Source organism: Oncorhynchus kisutch, linkage group LG1 (assembly GCF_002021735.2).
Source record: "Oncorhynchus kisutch isolate 150728-3 linkage group LG1, Okis_V2, whole genome shotgun sequence".
Classification (NCBI taxonomy): Eukaryota; Metazoa; Chordata; class Actinopteri; order Salmoniformes; family Salmonidae; genus Oncorhynchus; species Oncorhynchus kisutch.
Window position 1 is genome coordinate 17,173,269 of NC_034174.2, and position 26,413 is coordinate 17,199,681.

A 26,413-nucleotide genomic window follows, 5' to 3' on the forward strand; every position below is an offset into this window, starting at 1 on the left:
CAAACTTCTTCCATTTAAGAATGATGGAGGCCACTGTGTTCTTGGGGACCTTCAATGCTGCAGATGTTTTTGGTACCCTTCCCCAGATCTGTGCCCTGACACAATCCTGTGTCAGAGCTCTGTGGATAATTCCTTTGATCCCATGGCTTGGTTTTTGCTCTGACATGCACTGTGGGACCTTATATCGACAGGTTTGTGCCTTTCAAAATCTTGTCCAATCAATTTGAATTTACCACAGGTGGACTCCAATCAAGGATAATCAATGGAATCAGTATGCACCTGAGCTCAATTTCAAGTAAAACGTTCTGAATTCTATATTTAATTCATTTGCAAAAATGTTTAAAAAAAAGTTATTGCTTTGTCATTATGACGTATTGTGTGTAGATTGCTGAGGATTTTTTATTTATTTAGTCAATTTTAAAATAAGGTTTTAACGTAACAAAATGTGGAGAAAATACTTTCAGACCCCTAGGCATGTTAGAGGAAGGCTCAAAAAATTGTCAAAGACTCCAGTCACCCAAGTTATAGACTGTGCTCTCTGCTACCGCACGGCAAGCAGTCCCGGAGCGCCAAGTCTAGGACCAAGAGGCTCCTCAACAGCTCTACCCCCAAGCCATAAGACTGCTGAACAATGAATCAAATGGCCACCTGGACTATTTTCATTGACCCCTCCCTTTGTTTTAACCTGCTGCTACTTGCCGTGTATTATCAATGCAGTCACTTTACCCCTACCTACATGTACAAATTACCTTGACTAACCTGTAACCCCGCACATTGACTCAGTACCAGTACCCCCTCTATATAGCCTCATTATTTTTATTTTATTGTGGGATTTTAAAAAAAACTTTTGTTTATTTAGAAAATATTTTCTTAACCAACAATGCAGTTTTAAGCAAATTGAGTTAAGGGCTTAAGGAAGCATTTCAACTGCTGTTGTATTTGGCAAATGTGACAAATAAAATTAGATGACTACTCAGGTGCACCTTTTGCTGGGGACAATAAAAGGCCACTCTTAAATGTGCAATTTTGTCACACAACACAATGCCACAGATGTCTCAAGTTGAGGGAACGAGCAATTGGCATGCTGACTGCAAGAATGTCCAACAGAACTGTTGCCAGAGAATGTAATGTTCATTTCTCTACCATAAGCCACCTCCAGTATCGTTTTAGAGAAGTTGTCAGTACGTCCAACCGGCCTCACAACCACACACCACGTGTAACCACGCCAACCCAGGACCTCCACATCTGGCATCTTTACCTGCGGGATCGTCTGAGACCAGCCACCTGGGCAGCTGATGAAACTGAGGAGTATTTCTGTCTCTAATAAAGCCCTTCTATATAACGACACAGGGCGAGACCCAGATACAGACACAGGAGGCAGATTGTTTGAGTCTCTGATATTTATTAAAATACAAGGGGCAGGCAATAGGCAGGCAGAAGTTCATTAACCAGGTCAGAGTCCAAAAGCTACAGGGAGACAGGCAGGCTCGAGGTCAGGGCAGGCTGAATGGTCAGGCAGGCGGGCTCAGTGTCAGGGTAGGCAGAACAGGTCAGAACCGGGAGGGCTAGAAAACAGAGACTAGGAAAAACAGGAGCATGGAAAAACTTGCTGGTAGGCTTGACAAGATGAACCGGCAACGGACAAACAGAGAACACAGGTATAAATACACTGGGGATAATGGGGAAGATGGGCGGCACCTGGAGGGGGTTGAGACAAGCACAAAGACAGGTGAAAAAGATCAGGGTGTGACATTTTGTGGGGGAAAACCCATTCTGATTGGCTGGGCCTGGCTCCCAAGTGGGTGGGCCTATGCCCTCCCAAGCCCACCCATGGCTGCGCCCCTGCCCAGTCAATAAAAATCCATAGATTAAGGCCCAATTAATTTATTCCAATTGACTGATTTCCTTCTATGAACTGTAACTCAGTAAAATCTTTGAATTTGTTGCATGTTGTGTTTATATTTTTTTTCAGTGTATATTTACAACATTCACAGTAATTACATACATTACTCACATATCAATCATTCTTTGAACAGTCATTGACAATCTATTCAGGTGCTCAAGGCTTTCCAGCACAGCACATTATGACAAGTCCATGCCTAAGACACATGAACAGTCATTCTGTGCAGTCTCTCTCCACCAATTCAGTCAGCAACAGTAGTAGCAATCATATAAAAACAGAGACAACAACCAGTGTGAAAAAATCTATTGTCTGGTGCTGTCCTATCTGCTGCCAGTCCTCAAACATCATTTCCACTCTCCTGTATTGCCGTAAGTGCCTCTTTTCCGCCCTCTTGCTGTGGCATGTTGACATACACCTCCTCCTCCCTTGATAGAGGGAGCTCAGGGTCAGCCTGGGATGAGTCTATGTGGGTGCTGGTAGGTGTGGAGCATGACCCATTTCCTAAGGTCACAGGGTAGTTAACAGTGATGTTGACATTAACTAGGGGACTAGATGGCAAGGGACTGGTAGGCTGGGGGCTGGTGGGTTGAGGGCTGGGCTGGGTGCTGGGCTGTGGAGGAGTGGACTGAAGGGGGCCTATTGACAGGCCCTCCAGGCTGTCTGACACCCAGGTCCTTCTAGTATCTTGCTGGTTCTCTGCCTGACTGGGATTGCTGCAGTTTCCCTTTCCCATCAAACATCGCTGCTGTTCCCGATAGCTAGTAATGAATGAACTGTTCTGAAGAACCATTGGTCCGTCACTATCAAACTGAGAGAAAGAGCGAGAGAGAGATATGCGATATGTTTAAGATTGAGTTGAAGCTGTTGAAATGTTATTTTCTCCAACATATGCTTTACTTAGGTCAAATAGAAAAAACTCACTTTAATGGCGTCCCAATTTCCATTTCTATCTTCTATAGAAGATACAAGCCTGGACCCTATGAAGGCTGTAAGAGAACATAGTAAACCTACACTAAAATGTTGGTATATGCATATCTATCCTTACAGTCAGTCAATTATATTGTTATTACCCTAATCAAGTGCTTAGTCTCTAATGCTTTACCTTTCTTGTAAATGACTGTGCCTATGATCAGCAGCAGGATAACACCTCCGATAACACCTCCGATAACACCTGAAACTAATAGACACAGGAGCAGAGGTACAACCCAGCGGTATCCACACATAGGAGAGATGGAGGCAAAGAAATGTAAAAATCCTGAGTGTGGTCCAACAACTTCATATCTCTGACACACGGACTGGTGTACAGTTGTACAATCTTAATTTGATCACTTTTTTTTGCTGAAAATTCTCCTGCGCAGCACGAAATGCAAACGTGTAATGTATTCAAGGTTTAAAAAGACTTCTAAAGTTTGTCATTTCCACTTTAAAATGCCAGACTTGATTTTCCATAACAAAAAATGTATCCACTTATGTAATCCACATAATAATTCACATTTCCTCTTGCTGCAGGATTATTTTCTTGCTGTAGCAAACTTTCTCAATTTAAGATCCTACATCTGTATTTAGCTGCCTATATTTACCTATACGAAGGTCAAAGCCTGGTGATTTGTCATCTGTATACAGGCTCTGTAGACTTGGCGTGGTATGCCCTGTACCAGAGGTCGGAATTGTGGTCGGTGGGCGGGTCGGTGGTCTAACCTTAGGTCCACACACAGCATTTGAGGTGGTGTTACCATAAGTCAGTACACCCCTTCTCTGCGACACACAGCTGAGGATACAGTGTCATTGTTAACATAATAAAGTTAGTGTGTGTGTGTTTGTGTGTGTGTGTGTGTGTGTGTGTGTGTGTGTGTGTGTGTGTGTGTCACTTACTCTGTGTGGTGCTGGCAGGTCTGGGTGTAGGAGTGCTGGTCAGAGAAGGTTCCATTAGGGCATGGTGCACAGTTCACATCTGAATCTGTTGTCCCTGAAACATTCACCAACACAAACACATTTACAGTGAACAGTCATATTCAAACTTTCAACTTTCAGTATAATTTACAATGAGGACAGAAACATGTTGAATTTGTGATAAATACGGTCAGGCCGAACTCCTGTCTAGCTATAGTACCTTCTATGGCAACACCATGGCCAGGCTGGCAGTGTGTATAACTGCCACACTCCTTACAGTTTGGATGTTGTTCCATTATGCAGAACTTCCCAGTCTGGCACATACACTGGGTTTTGGTGGTGCTAGAGCAATCCTGGGCATACTGCAGGCCTTTTCCTTCTCACATAAACAAATAAGATGCTCATTACAGATTAGGTGTATCAACTCACACACACACACGCACACACACACGCACGCACGCACGCACACACACATAATCCGAAGGAAAAAATACAACAAATCTAAATCACTGTTACAGTGCCTTCAGAAAGTATACAGACATTTTTACAAATTAATACAAAATAACGTGAAATGTTTTGAGTAAATAAGTATTCAACCCCTTTGTGCTTAACAAGTCATATAATAAGTTGTATGGACTCACTCTGTGTGCAATAATAGTGGTTAACATGATCTTTGAATGACTACCCCATATCTGTACCCCACACATACAATTATTTGTAAGGTCCCCCAGTCAGGTAGTCAGTTTTAAGAACAGATTCAAACTCAAAGACCAGGGAGGTTTTCCAATGCCCAGCAAAGAAGGGCACCTATTGGTAGACCCTTTGAGCATGGTGAAGTTATTATTACACTTTGGATGGTTACTCCACAATACAGGAGCTGAAGTTACTCCACAATACAGGGGCTGAAGTACGACGTTCGCCTGAATTAATCACACTGTTCGCTTGGGAACTGTTCAGTAGGAAACCAGAAATCTATTCGTGCTGAGGAGAGCTTTTGTGAAAGCTGTCCCTTCCGCAAGGAAGATAGGCGAGAATGACCAGTTGGGCGAGTGGCTCTATTTATGGAGGCAAGGGGCTCACTTGATTCGCCACTCAACCTGTCTGTCTCCAACAGATGATGTGATTGGTTACTTCGAATGTTCTCAAGTGGCTTAGTTAGCTAATAACTAAGCCACTCGAGTGACTTAAATCAGCTTGAAAATCAATGGCATGACTAGAAAATGGCTGTCCAGCAATGATTAATAACAACCAACTTGAAAGAGTTGAAGAGTTAAAAATAATAATAATGGACAAATATTGTACAAACCAGGTGTGCAGAACTCTTAGCAACTTCCCACTGGTACACACTGATTGAATCAATGTTGTTTCCACGTCATTTCTATGGAAATCATTTGACCGAACATGGAAAAGACATCGAATTGACGTCTGTGCCCAGTGTGTGACCCAAAAAAGACTCACAGCTCTAATCACTCCCAAAGGTGATTCTAACATGTATTGACATGTTGAATACTTATCTGATCAAGATATATTAGTGAATCAAATGCTTTATTTGTTAAATAATGAAAAAAATCTGGCTCCAGACAGAAACAACATAACATTCTGAAGTCATATGGGGCAGAGTCTTACAGGCATGGGAAACAACATTGGGTATGGATACGGTGGGAACGTGTGTCTGAGCAAGTGCGATGTCATTAATGTTTGTTGAAATGAAATCTTTCTGAAGGCACTGTATATAACATGACCAATCATTTACTGCAATATAATTCCACCCACCTTCTGAACACTTGGGACATCTGAAGCATTTTGTGAAGTAATTGAAGGTCCCACTGTATTGGCCACTGGGACATGGTTCACACACTGTGTCTGAGGTAGTGCTGCATTCATTCTTAAGGCGTGTCCCTGTCATGACATTTAAGCAGTAAGGCACGAGGGGGGTGTGGTATATGGCCAATATACCACCGCTAAGGGCTATTCTTAGGCATGACGCAACGTGCAACCCCCGAGGTGCCTTATTGCTATTATAAACTGGTTACAAATGTAATTAGAGCAAAAAAATACATGTCTTGTCATACACATGACATACTGTCTGATATTCCACGGATGTCAGCCAATCAGCAGTCAGGACTCGAACCACACAGTTTATAACAATGCATAACTTACAGTAATCATCTCAGTACATGTACACCGTACATCTTTCTATCCCTGAAATCCTTACTTTCATATTATGTACGGAAACAGTTTAATTAATGTTGACGGTCATCACTTACCGGGAGCACACTTGCTGCAGCACAGGTTCATCAGTGTGTTATAGTATTCAGCTGTTTTGTTGCGACAGGCTTCAGCAGAGTCTGGTGTGTATGGCAGAGTGTACACCTGCAGAGAAAAAGAGACCATGAAAGTGCACCTGATCAGAAGGAGGAATGATGAGTAACATGTCCACCAATATTTTCCTTTTTCTTCTATTTAAACTTCTAGTACAACCCAAGGGTTGGATATTGTGTCCGAAGAAGACCTATTATATTCTATCTGTTGGAGACGAGGGAATATACACTGAAACATTAGTGGTCTAGTCATTATTTGCCAGTAGACACAGGGCATGTAAAACACACAATGTACTGACAGTAAAACAAAACCTGTGTGTCTCCAGTATCTTGTGTATGACATGAAGTGGTAGGAGGAGAAAGGAGAGAGAGACTTTTGATAAGCTGCCAGGACTGGCTATGTGGTCTGACTGAACAATACAGCTATACCACTGCCAAGGCCTCACACGATCATCCTCCCTCGCAGCCTTTAGGACAGAATGCCTTTAACAGCCATTTCCTTTTCACGTATGGCAGCCACCCAAAACAAACACATAACAAATTAGGGAAAGTGAATCTGGGGTTTTATTGACTGGAGGAAACCCTCTATCTTTTAGTCTGGCACTCCCCTAGGGCTCGTGTCATTGAGGAAGGTGGTGACTACAGAGGCGTCACTCACAGGGTGGAGAGCAGTTACACGAGGGAAGAGAAATAAAAGACTGTGTTCCCCACAGGTCTGCCACATTCATATAAATGCCCTTGAACTGATGACAGTGCTTCACGCTTTGATGCCCTTCAGGACAGACAATATGTGTAGAATACTATGTACATTATGAACTGTGAGTGTGACCCTAGTCCCTGTGTCTTTGCTTCAAAAGACGATGCAAGCCGATCATTCACTGTGAACACTTTAATTACAATAGTAGTCAGAAGAATGATGGGAATAGTTCTAAACATGTTGTCACACCCTGTTCTTTCACCTGTCCTCTTTATTGTCTCCACCCCCTCCAGGTGTCGCTTATTTCCCCCAGTCTATTTATCCCTGTGTTTCCTGTCTCTGTGTGTCAGTTCGTCTTGTATGTTTAGTCAAGTCAACCAGCGTGTTTGTTTTTCCTGTACTCCTTTTGCTATTCTCCTTTTTCTAGTCCTCCAGGTTTTGACCCTTCCCTGTTTCTGGACTCTGTACCTGCCTGACCATTCTGCCTGCCTTGACCCCGAGCCTGTCTGCCACTCTGTACCTCCTGGACTCTGATATGGTTTTGACCTTTTTGCCTGTCCACGACCATTCTCTTGCCTACTCCTTTTGGATTATTAAACATTGTAAGACTCCAACCATCTGCCTCCTGTGTCTGCATCTTGGTCTCGCCTTGTGCCTTGATACATGTAGTTATAAAGATGTGGTTTTAACAAGAGAGAAACAATCAAAAAGGTACAATTAGTCATGAATAAGGAATAATCAACAACACATTAATGGCAATTCGTTGGATATATGCACAGTGGCGTGTATTCATGGATGCCAAGTGAAGCCAGGCTTCCCCCTCAAAAATTTACCAATTTATCTTTTGTCTCTCTGTTTCATAATTTTCCTTAAATTCGCAAGGCTGAATGTATCTCTCACAGGAGAAAGCATCGAACCGAGTGAAACTGCGCCCCTCTGTCTCTCTATGTGTAAGCCATCTATCTGATGATGTCTGGTCCAAATGAGTATGACATTGTTGCCGCCCGTAGCATTGATTGCAAGGGAAGCCAGCGAGCATTTGGCCTCCCTTGATAGAGAAAGTAGAAAAAAAATTGCCAATCAGCGTTGAGCTAAACTGAGTTGAGCTCAATTGTGAATAGTCCTGGCACACTCAAAAGAAGTGTCAAGGGAAGCCAGCTTGGATTTTGGTGTCACTCTAATCAAATCGCATTGAGCGAATTGTTGCATCTCGTTGTGTTGTTGTCCTCCGGTGGCTAGCTAGCTAAAATTGGAACTTCCAAAATTAGTCATGGATGGAGATAGGGATTTGGACTTGTGGTTGTAAATCTCTGTACTGGCCAATGATTATAACAGCGATGCTGATCCAACCATTAATTCATCAATTGTTGTCCCCCTGGCCTGACAGGATGGAGGTTCAATATGTAGCTAGATGTAGAAGGCTAATGTTAACAAGCTAACGTTTCCCATGAATGGAAGTTAGGCTGGCGAGCAAGCATTTTAGCCAGGTAGCCTAGGACAACAAAAAATAAAAAGTGTACTGTATAACAGAGGGATAGACCGTTTTCGTCAACATGAAAGAGAGGAGGATCACATTGGCGTTTCTCTACAAGTAGGCTGAGTCAACATGTTTTTCTACTTGCATGAACATGAACGCACACACACCCGTGCACACAGAAACCAGAACCATGGACAGCCACGTCATATTTAGCTTACGTTGAATGGTGCTGGAAAAGTGGAAGCAGCGCTTTGTGGACTTCACCGGACAGAGATTGAAATCCAGTATGATAAAACAAAGGTGTGGTTGAATTTATTCTGCCACTGTGTCTTCTTATTGTCTCAGCCTTAAGGCCTATATATCACGGTCGCAAAGCTAATTAATTAACAGGTTAAAGAGCAAACAACGCAATTATCACAACTCATTGGTTGCAATATGGCTTTTTTCTTGAAACTTGAAACTTAGCTCAATGACTGGAAATCTGCAGGAACAGTTAGCATGCTAGCAGTTCTTGTTCATCCGACTCTGGGAAAGTAGATAACGGTCTTCATTGCCAAAATGTCAAACTGTCCCTTTAATATAGAGGAAATTGGAGCCTGAGCCCTCTGCACTGGCTGTGCAGACATTTTCTTGACTGACTAGTGAGCAACAGCAGGAACTCCTGAAAGTGTCTGGAGTTGGGTTGTAACGCATAGGGGTATTTGGCATCTGTGCAGTCGTCAAATTGGCTAAATTTGCGACAGGAAAAAGTATTACATTTAGTGGGGTAACAGGGACAGAATCTAAAGCTATGCAATTACGACCCATGCTGTTTTACAATAGGTCCAGTAATAATACCGGGCTCATTCTTTATGGTAGCTGGGGTAGAACCAATTTTGAGTGTGGATAATTTTTTGCTAATGGATTCTAAAAGGTAACAAATTAAAATTGGCACGACAAAACACTTCTCGCAAGCTCAGAAAACCTTAGGGGTTTTAATTGTGAGACACTTTATTCCATCTTATTCTGAAATAGCTTTACAGAATTGACGAAAGGGAAGGTGTCCTCGCGAGCAATTAGAGTGGAGTTAATATTGTGAACAATTGTTTGTAGAGTTAAAGAAACAATTGTAATTGTAGAGTTTAAAAAAGCAATTGTGTCAAGCGCCAGCATATCTTTGCCTTCATGTTAAACTTCGGTTTTTGCCAATTATGATTATGCATAGCTTAACGCATTATTAATACTTGTCATATTTGTGTTTCTTTTTCTTTTCAAGTCTTTTGCTATCACTCTCTTAGGAACCCGAAGGAGGAGGAGAAAGACAAAAGCTCCAGCTGAAATGGCATTATCAGTTGTACAACAGCGGAGGTAATGGCACATAGAGTATGCATAGTGTGATTATAAATTTGAGGCCAGGGCTTTATGCCATGGAAGCGGATTACATAGTCAGAGCCCATAAGTCTCTGAGGTGTAAACATACAAATCAACTGAGAATATTAATCATGTATTCATTTCAAAGTTTACATAATGTTGAACAGTATGGAGTTACTATTCAAAAAGGAGGGACTGTTGGATAATAGCTTGAAATATACTTATTCATGTTACCATACTAGAACTTATTGATTACCTTGTATAAGGAATATATATATTGGGGTCAATGAAGGGTGGATAGGAACTTGGTTTATGGAAAGTTACTGAGTGAGACATGGGGAAGTGCAGGAAGTTCATATTATTTTCCATGTTTCTAAGGAGGGAGGTGAAGGGTAATAGTTAGTCTCTGATAAGGCAGGCCAGCTGAGGAACTAGGGAGGAGCGAGGAATTCGGCTTGAGGTCAAGTCAACAGATGACGTGAAAAGAAACCCTTGGGAGGGGGGCCAGAGGGGCCACCACAACGACCCTCTTACTACAGTCCTATCTCACACACTTCCACACCCACAAAGGTTCTAGCATCAGGCAGGGCCATAACCACATCAGTGAGAGGAACTAATTAAGTTCCTGCCTAGCAACAGAGATGTATTGGCTGTCTAGATGTGTAAGGAGTATGAGGTTATAAATATATGTGTTTGTGTAATCATGCTGTCTTTGCAGCTGTATGACGCAGTGGGTGAATAAACTTTGTTTGAGCTTTATCTACTGATCCGTTTGAATTTTTACACATTTTAAAGAAGACACTGGGATTGTAATATTTTTCCTAGAGTAGACGTTGGCACTAATTACAGGCAACTTTGTGAGATTAGAAATAATGTTAAAGTCAAAATGTTTTGGGTTATGTATGTTATAGCAGAGATAACATGAGGTAACGTGTAAAGTTACCACTCAAATCTGAAAACTGTTTTTCCAAAATTTCACCAAAATGTCTCCCGCCCCACTGGGGGAGACAATACACTAGACCACGTGTATACAAACATTCCGGAGGCTTACAAAACCACTCCCTTCCCCCACCCGGGACAGTCTGATCACCTTTCACTGTTCCTACTCCCCAAGTATTTACCCCTCATTAAACACGTGAAACCATCAGTGAGGACATTCAGTGTGTGGCCAGAGGGGTCAGACTCATTACTACAGCACCAGTTTCAACACACAGACTGGAGATTGGTTGCCACTCAAGCCACCCTGGACTCCCATACGGACATTGAAACATATGCTTCTTCCATTCTGGATTACATCAACATCTGCATCAACAGTGTCACCACCCATAAACTAATAAATAACTTCCCCAACCAGAAGCCTTGGATGAACAGAGAGGTCCGTGCTAAAGGCACGCAACGCTGCTTTCAGATCTGGCGATGCGGAAGCCTACAGATCATCCAGGGCCAACCTGAAAAAGGGCATCAAGATGGCTAAACATTACCACAAACTGCCGATTGAGGAGCACTTTAACAACAACTCCGACCCTCGAAGCATGTAGCAGGACATCCAAGCCATCACAGACTACCGGCCAAAAAACCTACCCCACAGCCAGTGACGTCTCCATCGCCAACGAGTTAAACAGGTTCTATGCTCACTTCGACAGGGACAACAAAGATCCAGCCATCAAAACTGTGCTCCCCCATGTCGACCTCCCCCTCAGACTATCGATCGCAGATGTGTTTTCTGCACTGAGCAGGGTGAATGCATGCAAGGCTGCTGGTCCTGATGGCGTCCCGGTCGTGTGCTCAGAGCATGTGCTGGGCAGCTGGCCGAGGTCTTCACTGGCATTTTCAACCTGTTACTGGCCCAGTTAGGTTGTCCCCACGTGCTTTAAGACCGCAACCATTGTGTCAGTGCCGAAGTAGTCAACCGCATCAAACCTGAATGACCTGTTGCACTCACCCCCTCCATCAGGAAGTGCATCGAAAGACTGGTTTTTGCCTCCCTCCAACACTGGATCCCCACCAGTTTGCCTACCGACCGAACAGGTCTACAAAGGATGCCATCTCCACAGCTTTACACTCTGCCCTGACCCACCTGGACAAAACCAACACCCATATGAGAATGCTGTTCATAGACTTTAGCTCAGCATTCAATACGGTCATTCCCTCTAATCTGGTCACCAAACTCCATGACCTAGGGATCAGACCCTCTCTCTGTAACTGGACTTTGGACTTCCTAACCAACAGACCCCAGTCTGTCAGGTTAGACGACTTCACCTCCTCAACCCTGAACCTGAACACCGGTGTGCCACAGGGCTGCGTGCTGAGCCCCCTCCTGTACTCCCTCTTCATCTACGACTGCATTCCTGTACACGGTTCCATTACCATTGTCAAGTTCGCAAACGACTCGACGGTGGTAGGCCTGATCAGTGACAATGACGAGTCAGCCTATAGGGAGGAGGTCAAGCACGTGCCTGCATGGTGCGTGACAACAACCTGGTCTTCAATACAAAGAAAACCAAGGAGCTCATTGTGGATTACAGGAAGTCTAAAAGCTGTAGCCACTCCCCTGTTCTCATTGATGGCAATGAGCCGAGGTGGAGCGTATGCCCAGCTTCAAATTCCTGGGTGTCTATATCTCTGAGGACCTCTCCTGGACCCTTAACACCTCAACCCTGGTCAGCAGCAGAGCCTGTACTTTTTGAGGAGGCTGAAGAATATGGCCCGACTGTCTCCCAAGATCCTGGTGAACTTTTACAACTACACGGTCAAGATCATTCTGACTAACAGTGCCACAGTGTGGTTTGGCGGATGCTCCGTGGCTGACCGGAAGGCCCTGCGTCGGGTGGTGAAAACCACCCAGCACATCACTGGTGCCCAGCTCCCTGCCATCGTAGACCTCCAGCGCAAGCGGTGTCTGCGTAGGGCGTGTGGCATCATCAGGGATGAGGATTCCACAAACTGTTTGCCACATCCATGCCACAAACTGTTTTCCCTCCTACCATCAGGCAGGCGGTACAGGTCTCTACATTCCCACACTAGAAGGCTCAAGAACAGTTTCTTTACAGCTACTATAACCCTGCTGAAATCTGTGACATGGCACTAGCCATATCCACCGCCCACTGCGTAGTACTGCCTCTCAGGGACCTTGTGTTACTCTCTTTGTACTCTTCACGGCGGTACTACTGGACTCTGACATTGCTTTGCAAAATCTGATTAAGGACATAATTCAGTTGTACATGCACATTTCTACCTCGGTAATCTCATTGCTGCTATCCCTTTATTTCAGTTGCATGCCTCCTTGCACTTTCTTTGCCTTCATTGCACATTTAGACTTGCCATTTGTACTTGCCATTTGCCTTCATTGGACATTTATACATCCCACTTAATAACATACATTGTACTTAATTGTTTCACATGTACATTTTTTGTACTCTTTTATTTGCTCTTCTGGTCAGATGCTAACTGCATTTTGTTGTACTGTACTTGTACTTGTTCAATGACAATAAAGTTTAATTAATCTAATCATCACTGTTATTCATGTGAGAAGGTGGACGTGAATCCGGATCTCCTGCTTGTCAAAACACTTCCTTAGTCCACAGCCAGTCTTCAGGACTAAACAGTTGTACTGAACCACCCTTGTTACACTGGGTATATGGGGCCTGGTTCAGATTTGAGATAAGTAGACAACATGGACTCAATAACATCTTTACAACAGAATATGTTTTATACGTCCATGTTTCAACTTATCTCAAGTCGGAATAGGACCCAGGGAGAAAGTTTTTTGTGAAGTCCCACATTTATTTTTTCATACCTTCATATCAGAAGACAAATGTTTATATTAAACGCAAAATGTGAACTTCAATCATTGTGCTGCTGTACTGTTCCCCCAGGCTGAGGCATGAAGGTGGAGAGAGGGAATTTGTGGCAGGTGTGCCTTCTAGCAAACTCGATGGTAAAGTATAAAACTAGGCAAGTTTGCAGGTGCCTCTCCGGGATTTGGGTAATTCACAAACTCAGACAATTAAGAGCACACCAAAAGCTCAGATTAAACTCTCCAAAAACAATCCAAGAAAGTGTGTGTGTCAATGAAAATGTGAGTACACAATGTTATCACATTGAAGAAGGAAACTCTAAAGAACATTTGTTTTGTGTAGCATTTTGGCCGCTAATGCTATTTGCATTTTGATTAATTGATCAGTTTTCTTGATGCTACATGAAGTTAATTGACACGTCATTGTTTGCAACTTTCGTGCACTTGTTTTTATGCAAAGGAAGGCCTGCTTTTAGTTACTACTGCTGGCTGGTTTGCCTACTAGTTTTATCTACTGTTTGATGTATACCCAACATGCTCTATGGTACACTAAATAGCCACCGCCAGTTTAGCTTGCTCTAGGTCTTAAAAACACTAAGCGGGATTCTTCTTCTCCCTACAGTTTTCAGCTGTCAGCTTCGTCCACGACTGGTTCATGTGAACTACAATCCCGACACTGTTTTACCATTTTGAAACCTCAATCATTGCTTGCAATATGGCTTTCGAAAAACATATAGCCCTTATCTTTCATCAGCGAGAAAGAATCCTTCAAATAAAAATGCTTACTATAGCAATTTTACATAGATCCATACAGCTATGGGTGCCTCCATCCACAAAAACTACACTTCTGATACACATCCCGAGAACACACAGGTGTTCGGCGTGCGCTAGATAGCTAATTAGCACAGGTGGTCACCTTTGTCTTCCGTCTGTTTTCCGTAAACAAGCACTATAGCATGCAGATATGGCTGTGGAAAACTAACTCTACAAATGGTCTGTATCAATTTAACCTTAAATGTTTTTATTATTTCTTGCTTCCAAAACAGTACCGCAAGCGACCAACCATCTGGCTCTCAACAAAACTAACCGTACAGAAGACTTCTTCGTCCAATGACTCTTATGTGTAATGGAATGGAATTGAGAGTTATGATTAGGGCTGGGTGATATATCGAATTAATTCAAATGTATGTTTTTGCACATTATTTCAAATGCCTGTATCGCAAGAATCAAGGTTTGTTGTTTTTCATTTTTATGAGTGTCTATGTCCTATTAGACCCTGGTTCGACCCCGGCTGTATCACAACTGGCCGTGATCGGGTGTCCCATAGGGTGGCGCACAATTGGCCCAGTGTCATCCGGGTTAGGCGAGGGTTTGGCCAGGGTAGGGCGTCATTGTAAAATAGGAATTTGTTCTTAACTGACTTGCCTAGTTAAATAAAAATGTCAGCTTGTTCTCATGTTGTATTTTTGGTCTTGTCACTTTCGATCCTTCTGTCCTGTCTGCATCCCCCATTTACACCAGAGATCTGTAAATAATGACTAGATCCCCAAACAATGGGAGTCGTTGTCCAGAACACGGGAAGGCATGCGACAAGTGTAGGTCCCAAATAAGCCCCTAGAAATACATGAGTGAAACCTTTCGCTTCGACTCTTTCTCTATGGTTTACACACACACCAAGCCCCTCCCCTGCCTCTCACAAAGTTGAGAGATCCCCTCTGACAAGCGGTTTCAACTCACTATTTGCATTTGAGGTTTGGTCCAAGTCCAACATAAATCGGTCATATGTACATCAAAACAAATTGAGATATTATTTTAGCTGAAGATTGTTATATTAGCTGTCTAGTCTGTATTTTTTTTATAAACATAACACAATTGTATAAGGAATTGGCAACTCGTTCTCAGTGTCAGAAATAAGGTAGGTCACTTGATTTCAACATCTGAACAAAGTGAACAGGGTAATATGCTTTTCAAACACGTGGAAACAGACACGGGTGTGTTCATAACAATTCAAATGTTAAGCCTTGTTAGCTAGCAAATAGATCCTAGTTGGCTCATCATTAGCACCTGGGCTTGAGATTGTTCATTTTCTATAGCCTTATGCCTGCTACAAGAAGTTAGTCATTATTAGTGAATGTGCATTTTACATGGTTCTAAACTCAGCAAAAAAAGAAACGTCCTCTCACTGTCAACTGTGTTTATTGTCAGCAACCTTAACGTGTGTAAATATTTGTATGAACATAACAAGATTCAACAACTGAGCCATAAACTGAACAAGTTCCACAGACGTGTGACTAACAGAAATGTAATAATGTGTCCCTGAACAAAGTGGGTTCAAAATCAAAAGTAACAGTCAGTATCTGGTGTGGCCACCAGCTGCATTAAGTACTGCAGTGCATCTCCTCCTCATGGACTGCACCAGATGTGCCAGTTCTTGCTGTGAGATGTTACCCCACTCTTCCACCAAGGCACCTACAAGTTCCTGAACATTTCTAGGGGGAATGGCTCTAGCCCTTACCCTCCGATCCAACAGGTCCCAGACGTGCTCAATAGGATTGAGATCTGGGCTCTTTGCTGGCCATGGCAGAACGCTGACATTCATGTCTTGCAGGAAATCACGCGCAGAACGAGCAGTATGGCTGGTGGCATTGTCATGCTGGAGGGTCATGTCAGGATGAGCCTGCAGGAAGGGTACCATATGAGGGAGGAAGATGTCTTCCCTGTAACGCACAGCGTTGAGATTGCATGCAATGACAACAAGCTCAGTCCGATGATGCTGTGACACACCGCCCCAGAACATAATGGACCATCCACCCCCAAATCGATCCCGCTCCAGAGTACAGGCCTCGGTGTAATACTCATTCCTTCGACGATAAACACAAATCTGACCATCCCCCCTGGTGAGACAAAACCACGACTTGTCAGTGAAGAGCACTTTTTGCCAGTCCTTTCTGGTCCAGTGACGGTGGGTTTGTGCCCATAGGCGACATTGTTGCCGGTGATGTCTGGTGAGGACCTGCCTTACAACAGGCCTACAAGCCCTCAGTCCAGCCTATTGTGGACAGTCTGAGCACTGATGGAGGGATTGTGCGTTCCTGGTGTAACTCAGGCAGTTGTTGTTGCCATCCTGTACCTGTCCCGCAGGTGTGATGTTCGGATGTACCGATCCTGTGCAGGTGTTGTTACACGTGGTCTGCCACTGCGAGGACAATCAGCTGTCCATCCTGTCTCCCTGTAGCACTGTCTTAGGCGTCTCACAGTACGGACATTGCAATTTATTGCCCTGGCCACATCTGCAGTCCTTATGCCTCCTTGCAGCAGGCCTAAGGCACGTTCATTACTGATGAGCAGGGACCCTGGCCATCTTTCTTTTGGTGTTTTTCCAGAGTCAGTAGAAAGGCCTCTTTAGTGTCCTAAGTTTTCAGAACTGTGACCTTAATTTCCTACTGTCTGTAGGCTGTTAGTGTCTTAACGACCGTTCCACAGGTGCATGTTCATTAATTGTTTATAGTTCATTGAACAAGCATGGGAAACAGTGTTTAAACTATTACAATGAAGATCTGTGAAGTTATTTGGATTTTTACGAATTATCTCTGAAAGACAGGGTCCTGAATAAGGGACGTTTCTTTTTTTTCTGAGTTTAGTTAAACTTGCAAAGTGCATTTTCAAAAGCCAGATCAGGATGATTGCAAAAAGCAGGTTAAACTATTTAGAAAAAAACATTAGATTATTAGTGGGTTTTATGGTTGTGGAAGACTTCTATTTAGCCCATCACAAGCCCTGAATTCCTTTGATTATTGCTGAATATTTGAAATGTAGTGTATTTTACCTTTAAATTATACAAAGCTTATTTCGAGAAAATATTCAAATTGAAAAGTATAAATTGAATCGCCCATATGTTTTCTTTTTTTAGATTGTTAGGCCATATTGCCCAGCCCTTGTCATGATCAAGGGCTAGCTTTGGCCTAACACACATGTTATTGCATCCCACTTTTGCCATTCGTATTGTGCTCTTGCTATGCTGTTGCTATGTTGTATAGCTTAATCATGAATATGTTTTTTTGCAAATTGCTATTGATATGTTTAATAATGCTATTCATAGTGCAATGTTTTACAATTATAGCATTTGATAACCTAATTATGCATTCATGTACTAACATTATTGCTTGTTATTATTTGCTAACCAAAGTCAATCAAGACCAGAATCAGACTAATGCCAACTGAACTTTCAACTGTCATTCATATCATGACTCAAATCATGATTCAAATCATATCAACAACCCTCCATGCCATGTACCATCTGAGTATAAAGACTCAGGCCCTGGGCTGACGTTTTGTACAAGTTGTGTATGAGTGCTACTGCTAACATTAGCAGTCATTGCCTGTATTTTTTCCATGAATATGAAATATAATGCCACATCTGTTGATTTTTAAGAATAACATGATAAATACACTGTGTACCAGTCAAAAGTTTGGACACACCTACTCATTCCAGGGTTTTTCTTATTTTTTACTATTTCGACAATTGTAAAATAATATTGAAGACATCAAAACTATGAAATAACACATATGGAATCATGTAGTAACCAAAAAAAGTGTTAAACAAGTTCTTCAAAGTAGCTACGCTTTGCCTTGACAGATTTGCACACTCTTGGCATTCTCTCAACCAGCTTCATGAGGTAGTCACCTGGAATGCATTTCAATTAACTCATGTGCCGTGTTAAGTTCATTTGTGTAATTTCTTTCCTTGATGCGTTTAAGCCAATCAGTTGTGTTGTGACATGGTAAGAGTGGTATACAGAAGACAGCCCTATTTGGTAAAAGACCATATGCAAGAACAGCTCAAATAAGCAAAGAGAAATGACAGTCCAAAATTACTTTGTCAGTCAATGCGGAAAACTAAGAACTTTTAAAGTTTCTTCAAGTGCAGTCGCAAAAACCTTCATGCGCTATGATGAAACTGGCTCTCATGAGGACCGCCACAGGAAAGGAAGACCCAGTGTTACCTCTGCTGCAGAGGATAAGTTCATTAGAGTTAACTGCACACCAGATTGCAGCACAGAGTTCAAGTAACAGACACATCTCAACATCAACTGTTCATAGGAGACTGCCACGACTAAAGAACATCAATAAGAAAAAGAGACTTGCTTGGGCCAAGAAACACGAGCAATGGACATTAGACCGGGGGAAATCTGTCCTTTGGTCTGATGAGTCCAAATTTGAGATTTTTGGTTCCAACCTCCGTGTTCCTCGAGACACAAAGTAGGTGAACGGATGCTCTCTGCATGTGTGTTTCCCACCGTGAAGCATACGAATAGGTGTGGGGGTGATTTGCCGGTGACACTGGGGTGTTAACTAGAGGTCGACCGATTATGATTTTACGATGCCGATTATTGAAGGACCAAAAAAGCCAATACCGATTAATCGTCCGATTAAAAAAAAAATGTATTTGTAATAATGACAATTACAACAATACGGAATTAACACTTATTTTAACTTAATATAATACATCAATAAAATCAATTTAGCCTCAAGTAGATAAGGAAACATGTTCAATTTGGTTTAAATAATGCAAAAACAGTGTTGGAGAAGAACGTAAAAGAGCAATATGTGCTATGTAAGAAAGCTAACGTTTCAGTTCCTTGCTCAGAACATGAGAACATATGAAAGCTGGTGGTTCCTTTCAACATGAGTCTTCAATATTCCCAGGTAAGAAGTTTTAGGTTGTAGTTATTATAGGACTATTTCCCTCTATACCATTTGCATTTCATTAACCTTTGACTATTGGATGTTCTTATAGGCACTTTAATATTGCCAGTGTAACTGGATAGCTTCCGTCCCTCTCCTCGCTCCTCCCTGGGCTCGAACCAGCAACACAACGACAACAGCCACCACATCGAAGCAGCGTTACCCATGCAGAGCAAGGGAAACAACCACCCCAAGGCTCAGAGCGAGTGAAGTTTGAAACGCTATTAGCGCGCGCTAACTAGCCGGCCATTTCACTTCGGTCACACCAGCCTCATCTCCGGGGTTGATAGGTTTGAAGTCATAAACAGGGTAATGCTTGATGAATGCACAACGAAGAGCTGCTGGCAAAACACACGAAACTGCTTTTTGAATGAATGTTTACGCTCCTGCTTCTGCCTACCACCGCTCAGTCAGATACATAGATACTTGTCTGCTCAGTCAGATTATATGCAACACAGGACACGCTAGATAATATCTAGTAATATCATCAACCATGTGTAGTTAACTAGTGATTATTGTTTTTTATCAAATAAGTTTAATGCTTACCTTGGCGTACTGCATTTGCGCAACAGGCAGTCTCCTTGTGGAGTGCAACGAGAGAGAGGCAGGTCGTTATTGCGTTGGACTAGTTAACTGTAAGGTTGCAAGATTGGATTCCCAAGCTGACAAGAGAAAAAAAAATCTGTTTTTCTGCCCCTGAAAGAGGCAGTTAACCCAACGTTCCTAAACTAAGAATGTGTTCTTAACTGATTTAAAGTCTCGCGCCGACAGAGATGGCCGCCTCGCTTCGCGTTCCTAGGAAACTATGCAGTTTTTTGTTTTTTAACGTTTTATTTCTTACATTAGTACCCCAGGTCATCTTATTTTTTTACAAGCATTTCGCTACACTCGCATTAACATCTGCTAACCATGTGTATGTGACAAATAAAATTTGATTTGACTTGCCTAGTTAAATAAAGATTAAATAAAGGTGTAAAAAAATATTATTATTATTATTTTTTAAATCGGGAAATCGGCATCCAAAAATACCGATTTCCGATTGTTATGAAAACTTGAAATCGGCCCTAATTAATCGGCCATTCCGATTAATCGGTCGACCTCTAGTGTTAACCCTGGTGTCCTGGCTAAAATTCCCAATCTGGCCATCAAACCATCATGGTCACCTAATAATCCCCAGTTTACAATTGGCTCATTCATCTCCCTCCTTTCCCCTGTTCCCTAGGTTGTTGCTGTAAATGAGAATGTGTTCTCAGTCAACTACCTGGATAAATAAAATAAATAAATACCCCTGTGCACAAAGCGAGGTCCATACAGAAATGGTGTTTCGAGATCGGTGTGTGAGAACTTGACTGCCCTGACCTCAACCTCCATCGAACACATTTGGGATTAATTGGAATGCTGACTGCAAGCCAGGCCTAATCACCCAATATCAGTGCCTGACCTCACTAATGCTCTTGTAGCTAAATGGAAGCAATGTTCCAACATCTATTAGAAAGCCTTCCCAGAAAAGCAGAGGCTGTTATAGCAGCAAAGGGGGGACCCACTCCATTTTAATGCCCATGATTTTGGCATGAGATGTTCTACGAGCAGGTGTCAACATACTTTTGGTCATGTACTGTACCTTATCAATATAAAAATGTGAAAGACTGTTCATGTTTTGTTACTTAATAATAAAAGTTTGAGTTGGCCCAATCCAGCCTGTCCAGTGTGCACCCCACAATGTACCAGTGGCCATGAAAGCAGCTACGACAAATACGAAGCAGATGGCCACATCATATCCATCACCGAGCCTACAGACCGGATAAGTAATATGGTTATTGTCAAGAAACCAGACAAGCTACGAATATGTATTGATCCTAAACACCTCAACCGGGCTCTGCGACGTTCACATTACATTATGCCCACGTTGGAGGATGTTCTTTACAAGCTCCCAAAGGCCAGTGTCTTCACGCTCATGGACGCCAGAGATGCCTTCCTGCAGTGCAAGCTTGACGAGCCCAGCAGCTACATGACTACCTTTTGGACACCCTGGGGCAGGAAGAGGTGGTTGAAGCTTCCGTTTGGTATCTCCGTGGCTCCAGAGGTGTATCAGCAGAAACAGCATGAGCTGTTGATGGGACTCAGTGGCGTGGAACCCATAGCAGATGACATCCTCGTAGTGGGCAGTGGAGACAGTGATGAGGAGGCAGAATGTGACCATGACGCCAAGCTGCTGGCCCTGATGGGCAGATGCATACAGGTTAAGCCAAGGCTAAGCATAAAAAATCTTCAGTTTAAAGTGCCAGAGGTCCGCTTTCATGGGAGCATTTTGTCCTCCACCGGATTGAAGGCGGATCCTGAAAAAGTGAAGGCTGTCTTGGAAGGCTGCGCTTCCTCAGATTCGTCACTTACCTGGCCAAGTTCCTACCATGGCTCTCTGAAGTGTGTGAGCCACTAAGGAGGCTCATGGACAAGGACACCATCTGGCATTGGGTCCCAAAACACGACGCAGCGGTGAGGGAAATAAAACAACTGGTCACCCAGACACCTGTACCACGATACTACGATGTGTCAAAACCTGTCACGATTCAGAGTGACTCGAGCCAGTATGGACTTGGCTGTTGCCTCATGCAGGAGGGCCAGCCTGTGGCATTCGCCTCTAGGACACTCACCCCAATAGAGCAGAACTATGCCCAGATAGAGAAGGAGTGCCTCAGCATTGTGTTTGCATGCTAATGCTTCCACCACTACCTGTACGGGCGCGACAATATTACCGCAGAGACAGATCACAAGCCCCTTATTGCTATATTCAGCAAGCCTCTCCTGAATACCCCGGAACAACTGCAGAGCATGCTACTGGCCCTACAAAACTACAACCTCAAGGTGGTGTATAAGCCAGGGCCAGAGATGTATGTGAGTGACACGCTCAGCAGGGCTACTGCATCGGGCACACACACACGCTTCATGCATGAATAACACGCAGTGTGCAGCTTACAAACAGAGCAAGTGGATGTTGAACACATCAACCAGGCTGACTACCTCAACGTTACGGACCAGCACCTTATACAAATCAGACAGCCCACAGACAGGGATGAGCAACTCCAGGCATTGAGGTCTGTGATTCTGATGGGCTGGCCCGACTGCAGGGAAGAAACTGCTTTAGCTGTCAGAGAATATTAGCCAGTCAAAGAGGAGCTCAGTGTTCAAAACTGAGTAATATTCAAGTGTCAGAGAGTCTTTATTCCCCGGTCTCTGAGATATTGGTGCGAGTGCACTCAAGTCACATAGGAGGTGAGGCCTGTTACAGACAAGCACGTGACACACTGTATTGGTCAGGAATGCAGAGTGAACTCCAAGACTATGTCAGTAAATCTGCAATGAATATGCCATTGAGCAACAGAGAGAGACGATGATGTCGCACAAGCTACCGATGCGCCCCTGGCAGATAGTAAGTCTAGATCTCTTCCAGCACAGTGGCAAAGACTTTCTGCTGGTAGTCGATCATTATTCAGACTTCTTATTCTTATTATCATTATTCAGATTGACCTCCTCCACGACCTCTCAGCAGAGACAACGATCAAACGCTGCAAGGCTCAGTTTGCCCGCTATGGCCAACCAGATAATTTCAGATAATGGACTCCAATTATCAGGATTTGAGTTCCGAAAATTAGCTGCAGTGGCGCAATACCCCGACAGAAAGCATGGATAGCAGCCCTGCCCAGCGCCTCATGGCACGGCGCTTAAAAGCAGCTCTACCAGTAGCCAGCACTCTCCTGGAGCCATGTGTGGTGACAGACGTGCTGGTGAAGTTACGTCACAGAAGACAGGTCTCCAAGTTCATCTACGACAAATCAGCAAAATACTTACCTGAGCTCAGGGTGGGTGAAACGGTGCGAATGAAGCCACTACCAGGGGACCGGACAGGCCTCTGGAGACTCGGATCCTGTGTACAGAAAGTGGCACCATGCTCCTACTTGGTTGAAGTGAATGGATCACTGTACCATCGTAAAAGGGTTGACCTTCAGATTGCTGAGCCAGCACCTACTCAGAACCCTGATGGTCATAGGGGTCGCATGACAAAAGAAGGAACCCCAGCAAGTCACGTGGGGCCTGAGGTACTGGGTGAAGAGCCAGGGGATCACAGTGACATTGGGTGGTGTAGGTGTCCTGGAGGGCAGGTAGTTTGCCCCCGGTGATGCGTTGTGCAGACCTCACTACCCTCTGGAGAGCCTTACGGTTGTGGGCGGAGCAGTTGCCGTACCAGGCGGTGATACAGCCCGCCAGGATGCTCTCGATTGTGCATCTGTAGAAGTTTGTGAGTGCTTTTGGTGACAAGACGAATTTCTTCAGCCTCCTGAGGTTGAAGAGGCGCTCAGTTCATCCAGTTCCCATTATAGTCCTTAAAGTGGCAGCCACTACCTCATCTTCCTTTTCCAGAAGTCCCGTAGCTAGCGCATAGTCCTCCCATTCACATCTAAACGTATCCCAGTTCGTGCTCCAATCCCCGCTGAGCTTCATAACCGCGGGAGGGCGAATGTTCGCTACCATGTCTAACCGGTGCTAACAACACTGAAGCTAAATTTATTTACCTTTATTTATTAAATAGCAAACTCACTCTAGCTTAAAGCCAATTCCGGGCGAAATTTTACACAAATAAGCATTTGTTTGCAAACCAGAGCATGTGACTCTAATTTGCGGAAAGCATGGTTAGTTATCCGACTCTGACACCATGTTTGAATGTTAAAGGACGAGACAGAGGCATTGATGCGAGTAACCAGTCTTGTTCAGTACATGACAACACATCCGGGTATCTCAAGCACCCCGGTAAAACACAAGAGTTGCAGTAATGAACATTTACCAACAGATGGCAGCACTGTGCCATCTTACACCCATAACAGAGAGTTGCAGGCTCATGTCTATCAGAGTAGAGAGAGGGAGAGATCGTAGAAAGTGAATCTCATTCTAGTTATCTGCGAGATACAAGTGCGCTTCTCTCTCTCACTACAGCAATGGCCAAGCAATGGTCTATATAGGCTACAATGTTGTGCAAATCATAAACCCAGGCCAGTACAACACGAATAAATTATCAGGCACGTTTTCACATTACGTTTTTTAGAGAGCAGCCAGGAGAATTACTGAGGAGTCAAATTGAATTAGCCTAACTTTGATTGCTTTTATTATAATTTTTACATGGCAAACTGTGAAAAGTATTTTTAATGCCATGAGAGATACCGGATCCTGGTAAATGGGTTCAGGAACGAAACCAAAACTGAGAGGTACCGGATCCTGTTCAGTAACAGACTGTTAATTACATGACCTACAAGTATATGTTTCCGACATTTTCTGACCACTGAACAACTATTGATTTAGGGCTCCGGAGTGGCACAGCGGTCTAAGGCACTGGATCTCAGTGCTAGAGGCGTCACTACAGACCCTGGTTTGATTCCAGGGTGTATCACAACAAAGTCCCATAGGGTAGCGCACAATAGGCCCAGCGTGGGTAGGCCGTCAATAAGAATTTGTTCTTCTTAACTGACTTGCCTAGTTAAATATAATATAAAATGAAATAAAAAACAATTAACAAAGTCGCAAAGAAAACAGGAGCTGCCTCCACCATTTCAACATCATCAAATCACCTCTTCTTATTCTAATATAGTGACAACTGAAAGATACCAAAAACTATTTACTCCAATCAAGGTAAGCTAAATATGATGTGGCTGTCCATGCTTTTGATTTGTGTGTGTATGTTGTGCAAGTAGAAAAACATGGTGACTCACCCTACTTGTAGAGAAACGCCAATGCCATCCTCCTCTCTTTCATGTTGATCAAAAATCTGGGGTGGCAGGGTAACTTAGTGATTAGCGCTTGTGTTGTGGACTTGTAACCATAAGGTTGCAAGTTCAAATCCCTGAGCTGACAAGATACAAATCTCTCGTTCTGCCCCTGAACAGGCAGTTAACCCACTGTTCCTAGGCTGTAATTGAAAATAAAAAATGGTTCTTTAACTGACTTGCCTAGTTAAATAAAGGTTTTAAAAAATCTAGCACTCTGTTATACAGTACATTTGAATTTTTTTGTTGTCCTAGGCTACCTGGCTAAAATGCTTGCTCACTAGCCGAACTTCCATTCAAGGGCAACATTAGCTTGTTAACATTTAGCCTTTTACATCTAGCTATATTTTGAACTTCCATCCTCTTAGGCCAGGGGCACAACAATTAATGGTTGGATCAGAATCACAATTATAATCATTGGCCAGTACAGAGAATTAAGTTAAACCACAAGTCCAAATCCCTAACTCCATCCATGGCTAGGCTAATTTAGGAAAGGGACAATTGTAGCTAGCTAGCGGACAACAACAGAACGAGATGCAACAATTAAAGTTTTTCTGTCAGTGATGTATGCTCTCAATGGGATATGATAGGAGTGATGCCAAAATCCAAGCTGGCTTCCATGGGCACCTTTTTTTGGTGTGCCAGGACCATTCACAGTTGAGCTCGCTCGCTCAGTTTAGCTTAACGCTGATTGGCAAATTTTGTATAATTGTATTATCAAGGGAGGCGAAATGCTCGCTGGCTTCCCTTGCCTACAATGCTATGGCTGCAATAATGTAATACCCGTTTCGTTTGGACCAGACAGCATCAGATAGATGGCCTATACGGGGGCGCTGTTTCGTTCGCTCGGATGCTTCCTCCTGTGAGACACATTCAGCCTCTTGCGAAATGAAAGAACAGATACACGAAAGATACATTATTTAATATTTTGTTTGGTCAATTTATTTGAATACACGCCTCTGTTAAGCACTGAACCTACCTGCATTTGTCCTATAGAAACTGTCGTTTGCATTTTCCGTTTGGAGTAAACGTTTTTTTGTAGCGTTTTGCATTACCCCGCCCCCTCCCCATTACACCATTGTCTCGCTTATTTTGGTCGCTCAACTCAACTTTCCTTAAAGTCCGCAGGACACTTACCGTGTTCTCAACAGGCTGAACCATGATCGCGAGAAGTATCCTTACTGTAAGGATGCCACTTACAGTGCTTAGTATCATGATTGATACAATTATTATTGCCCCTTTAAGATCTTGAGAAAAGTCCATATAATACTGAAACCGCATAGATTGCCTAGCCTACAGAAGAATGCTCGAATTACCGCCCCGACGGCAAGATAAATGAGTTTCCTTGAAATGCTGAGTGTTTGAGGAAACAGAGGGCGTCTTTCTACTTCCAGTAGTTATCCCTTTAGTAACGGAATTACGAT

The 26,413-nt window shown here is 43.3% G+C and overlaps 1 protein-coding gene across 4 annotated transcripts; it reads right to left on the reverse strand.

The window, feature by feature from the left end:
* Positions 1-1,385: 1,385 nt before the first annotated feature.
* Positions 1,386-26,399, reverse strand: LOC109898319 (tumor necrosis factor receptor superfamily member 1B). Of its 4 annotated transcripts, none has more exons than XM_031788664.1 (9): positions 25,969-26,010; positions 6,061-6,166; positions 5,567-5,692; positions 4,014-4,169; positions 3,776-3,869; positions 3,484-3,671; positions 3,006-3,080; positions 2,825-2,889; positions 1,386-2,711 (listed from the first exon to the last, which is right to left on the reverse strand). In XM_031788664.1, exons 1-9 carry the CDS (start codon positions 25,999-26,001, stop codon positions 2,241-2,243), a joined length of 1,314 nt encoding a protein of 437 aa, XP_031644524.1. In that variant the 5' UTR covers positions 26,002-26,010; the 3' UTR covers positions 1,386-2,240. The 4 variants fall into 4 exon arrangements, with proteins under 4 accessions (XP_031644524.1, XP_031644600.1, XP_031644647.1 ...); XM_031788740.1 differs by lacking the exon at positions 25,969-26,010 and adding an exon at positions 24,936-25,592; XM_031788787.1 differs by lacking the exon at positions 25,969-26,010 and adding an exon at positions 23,026-23,942.
* Between the last annotated feature and the right edge of the window lie 14 nt (positions 26,400-26,413).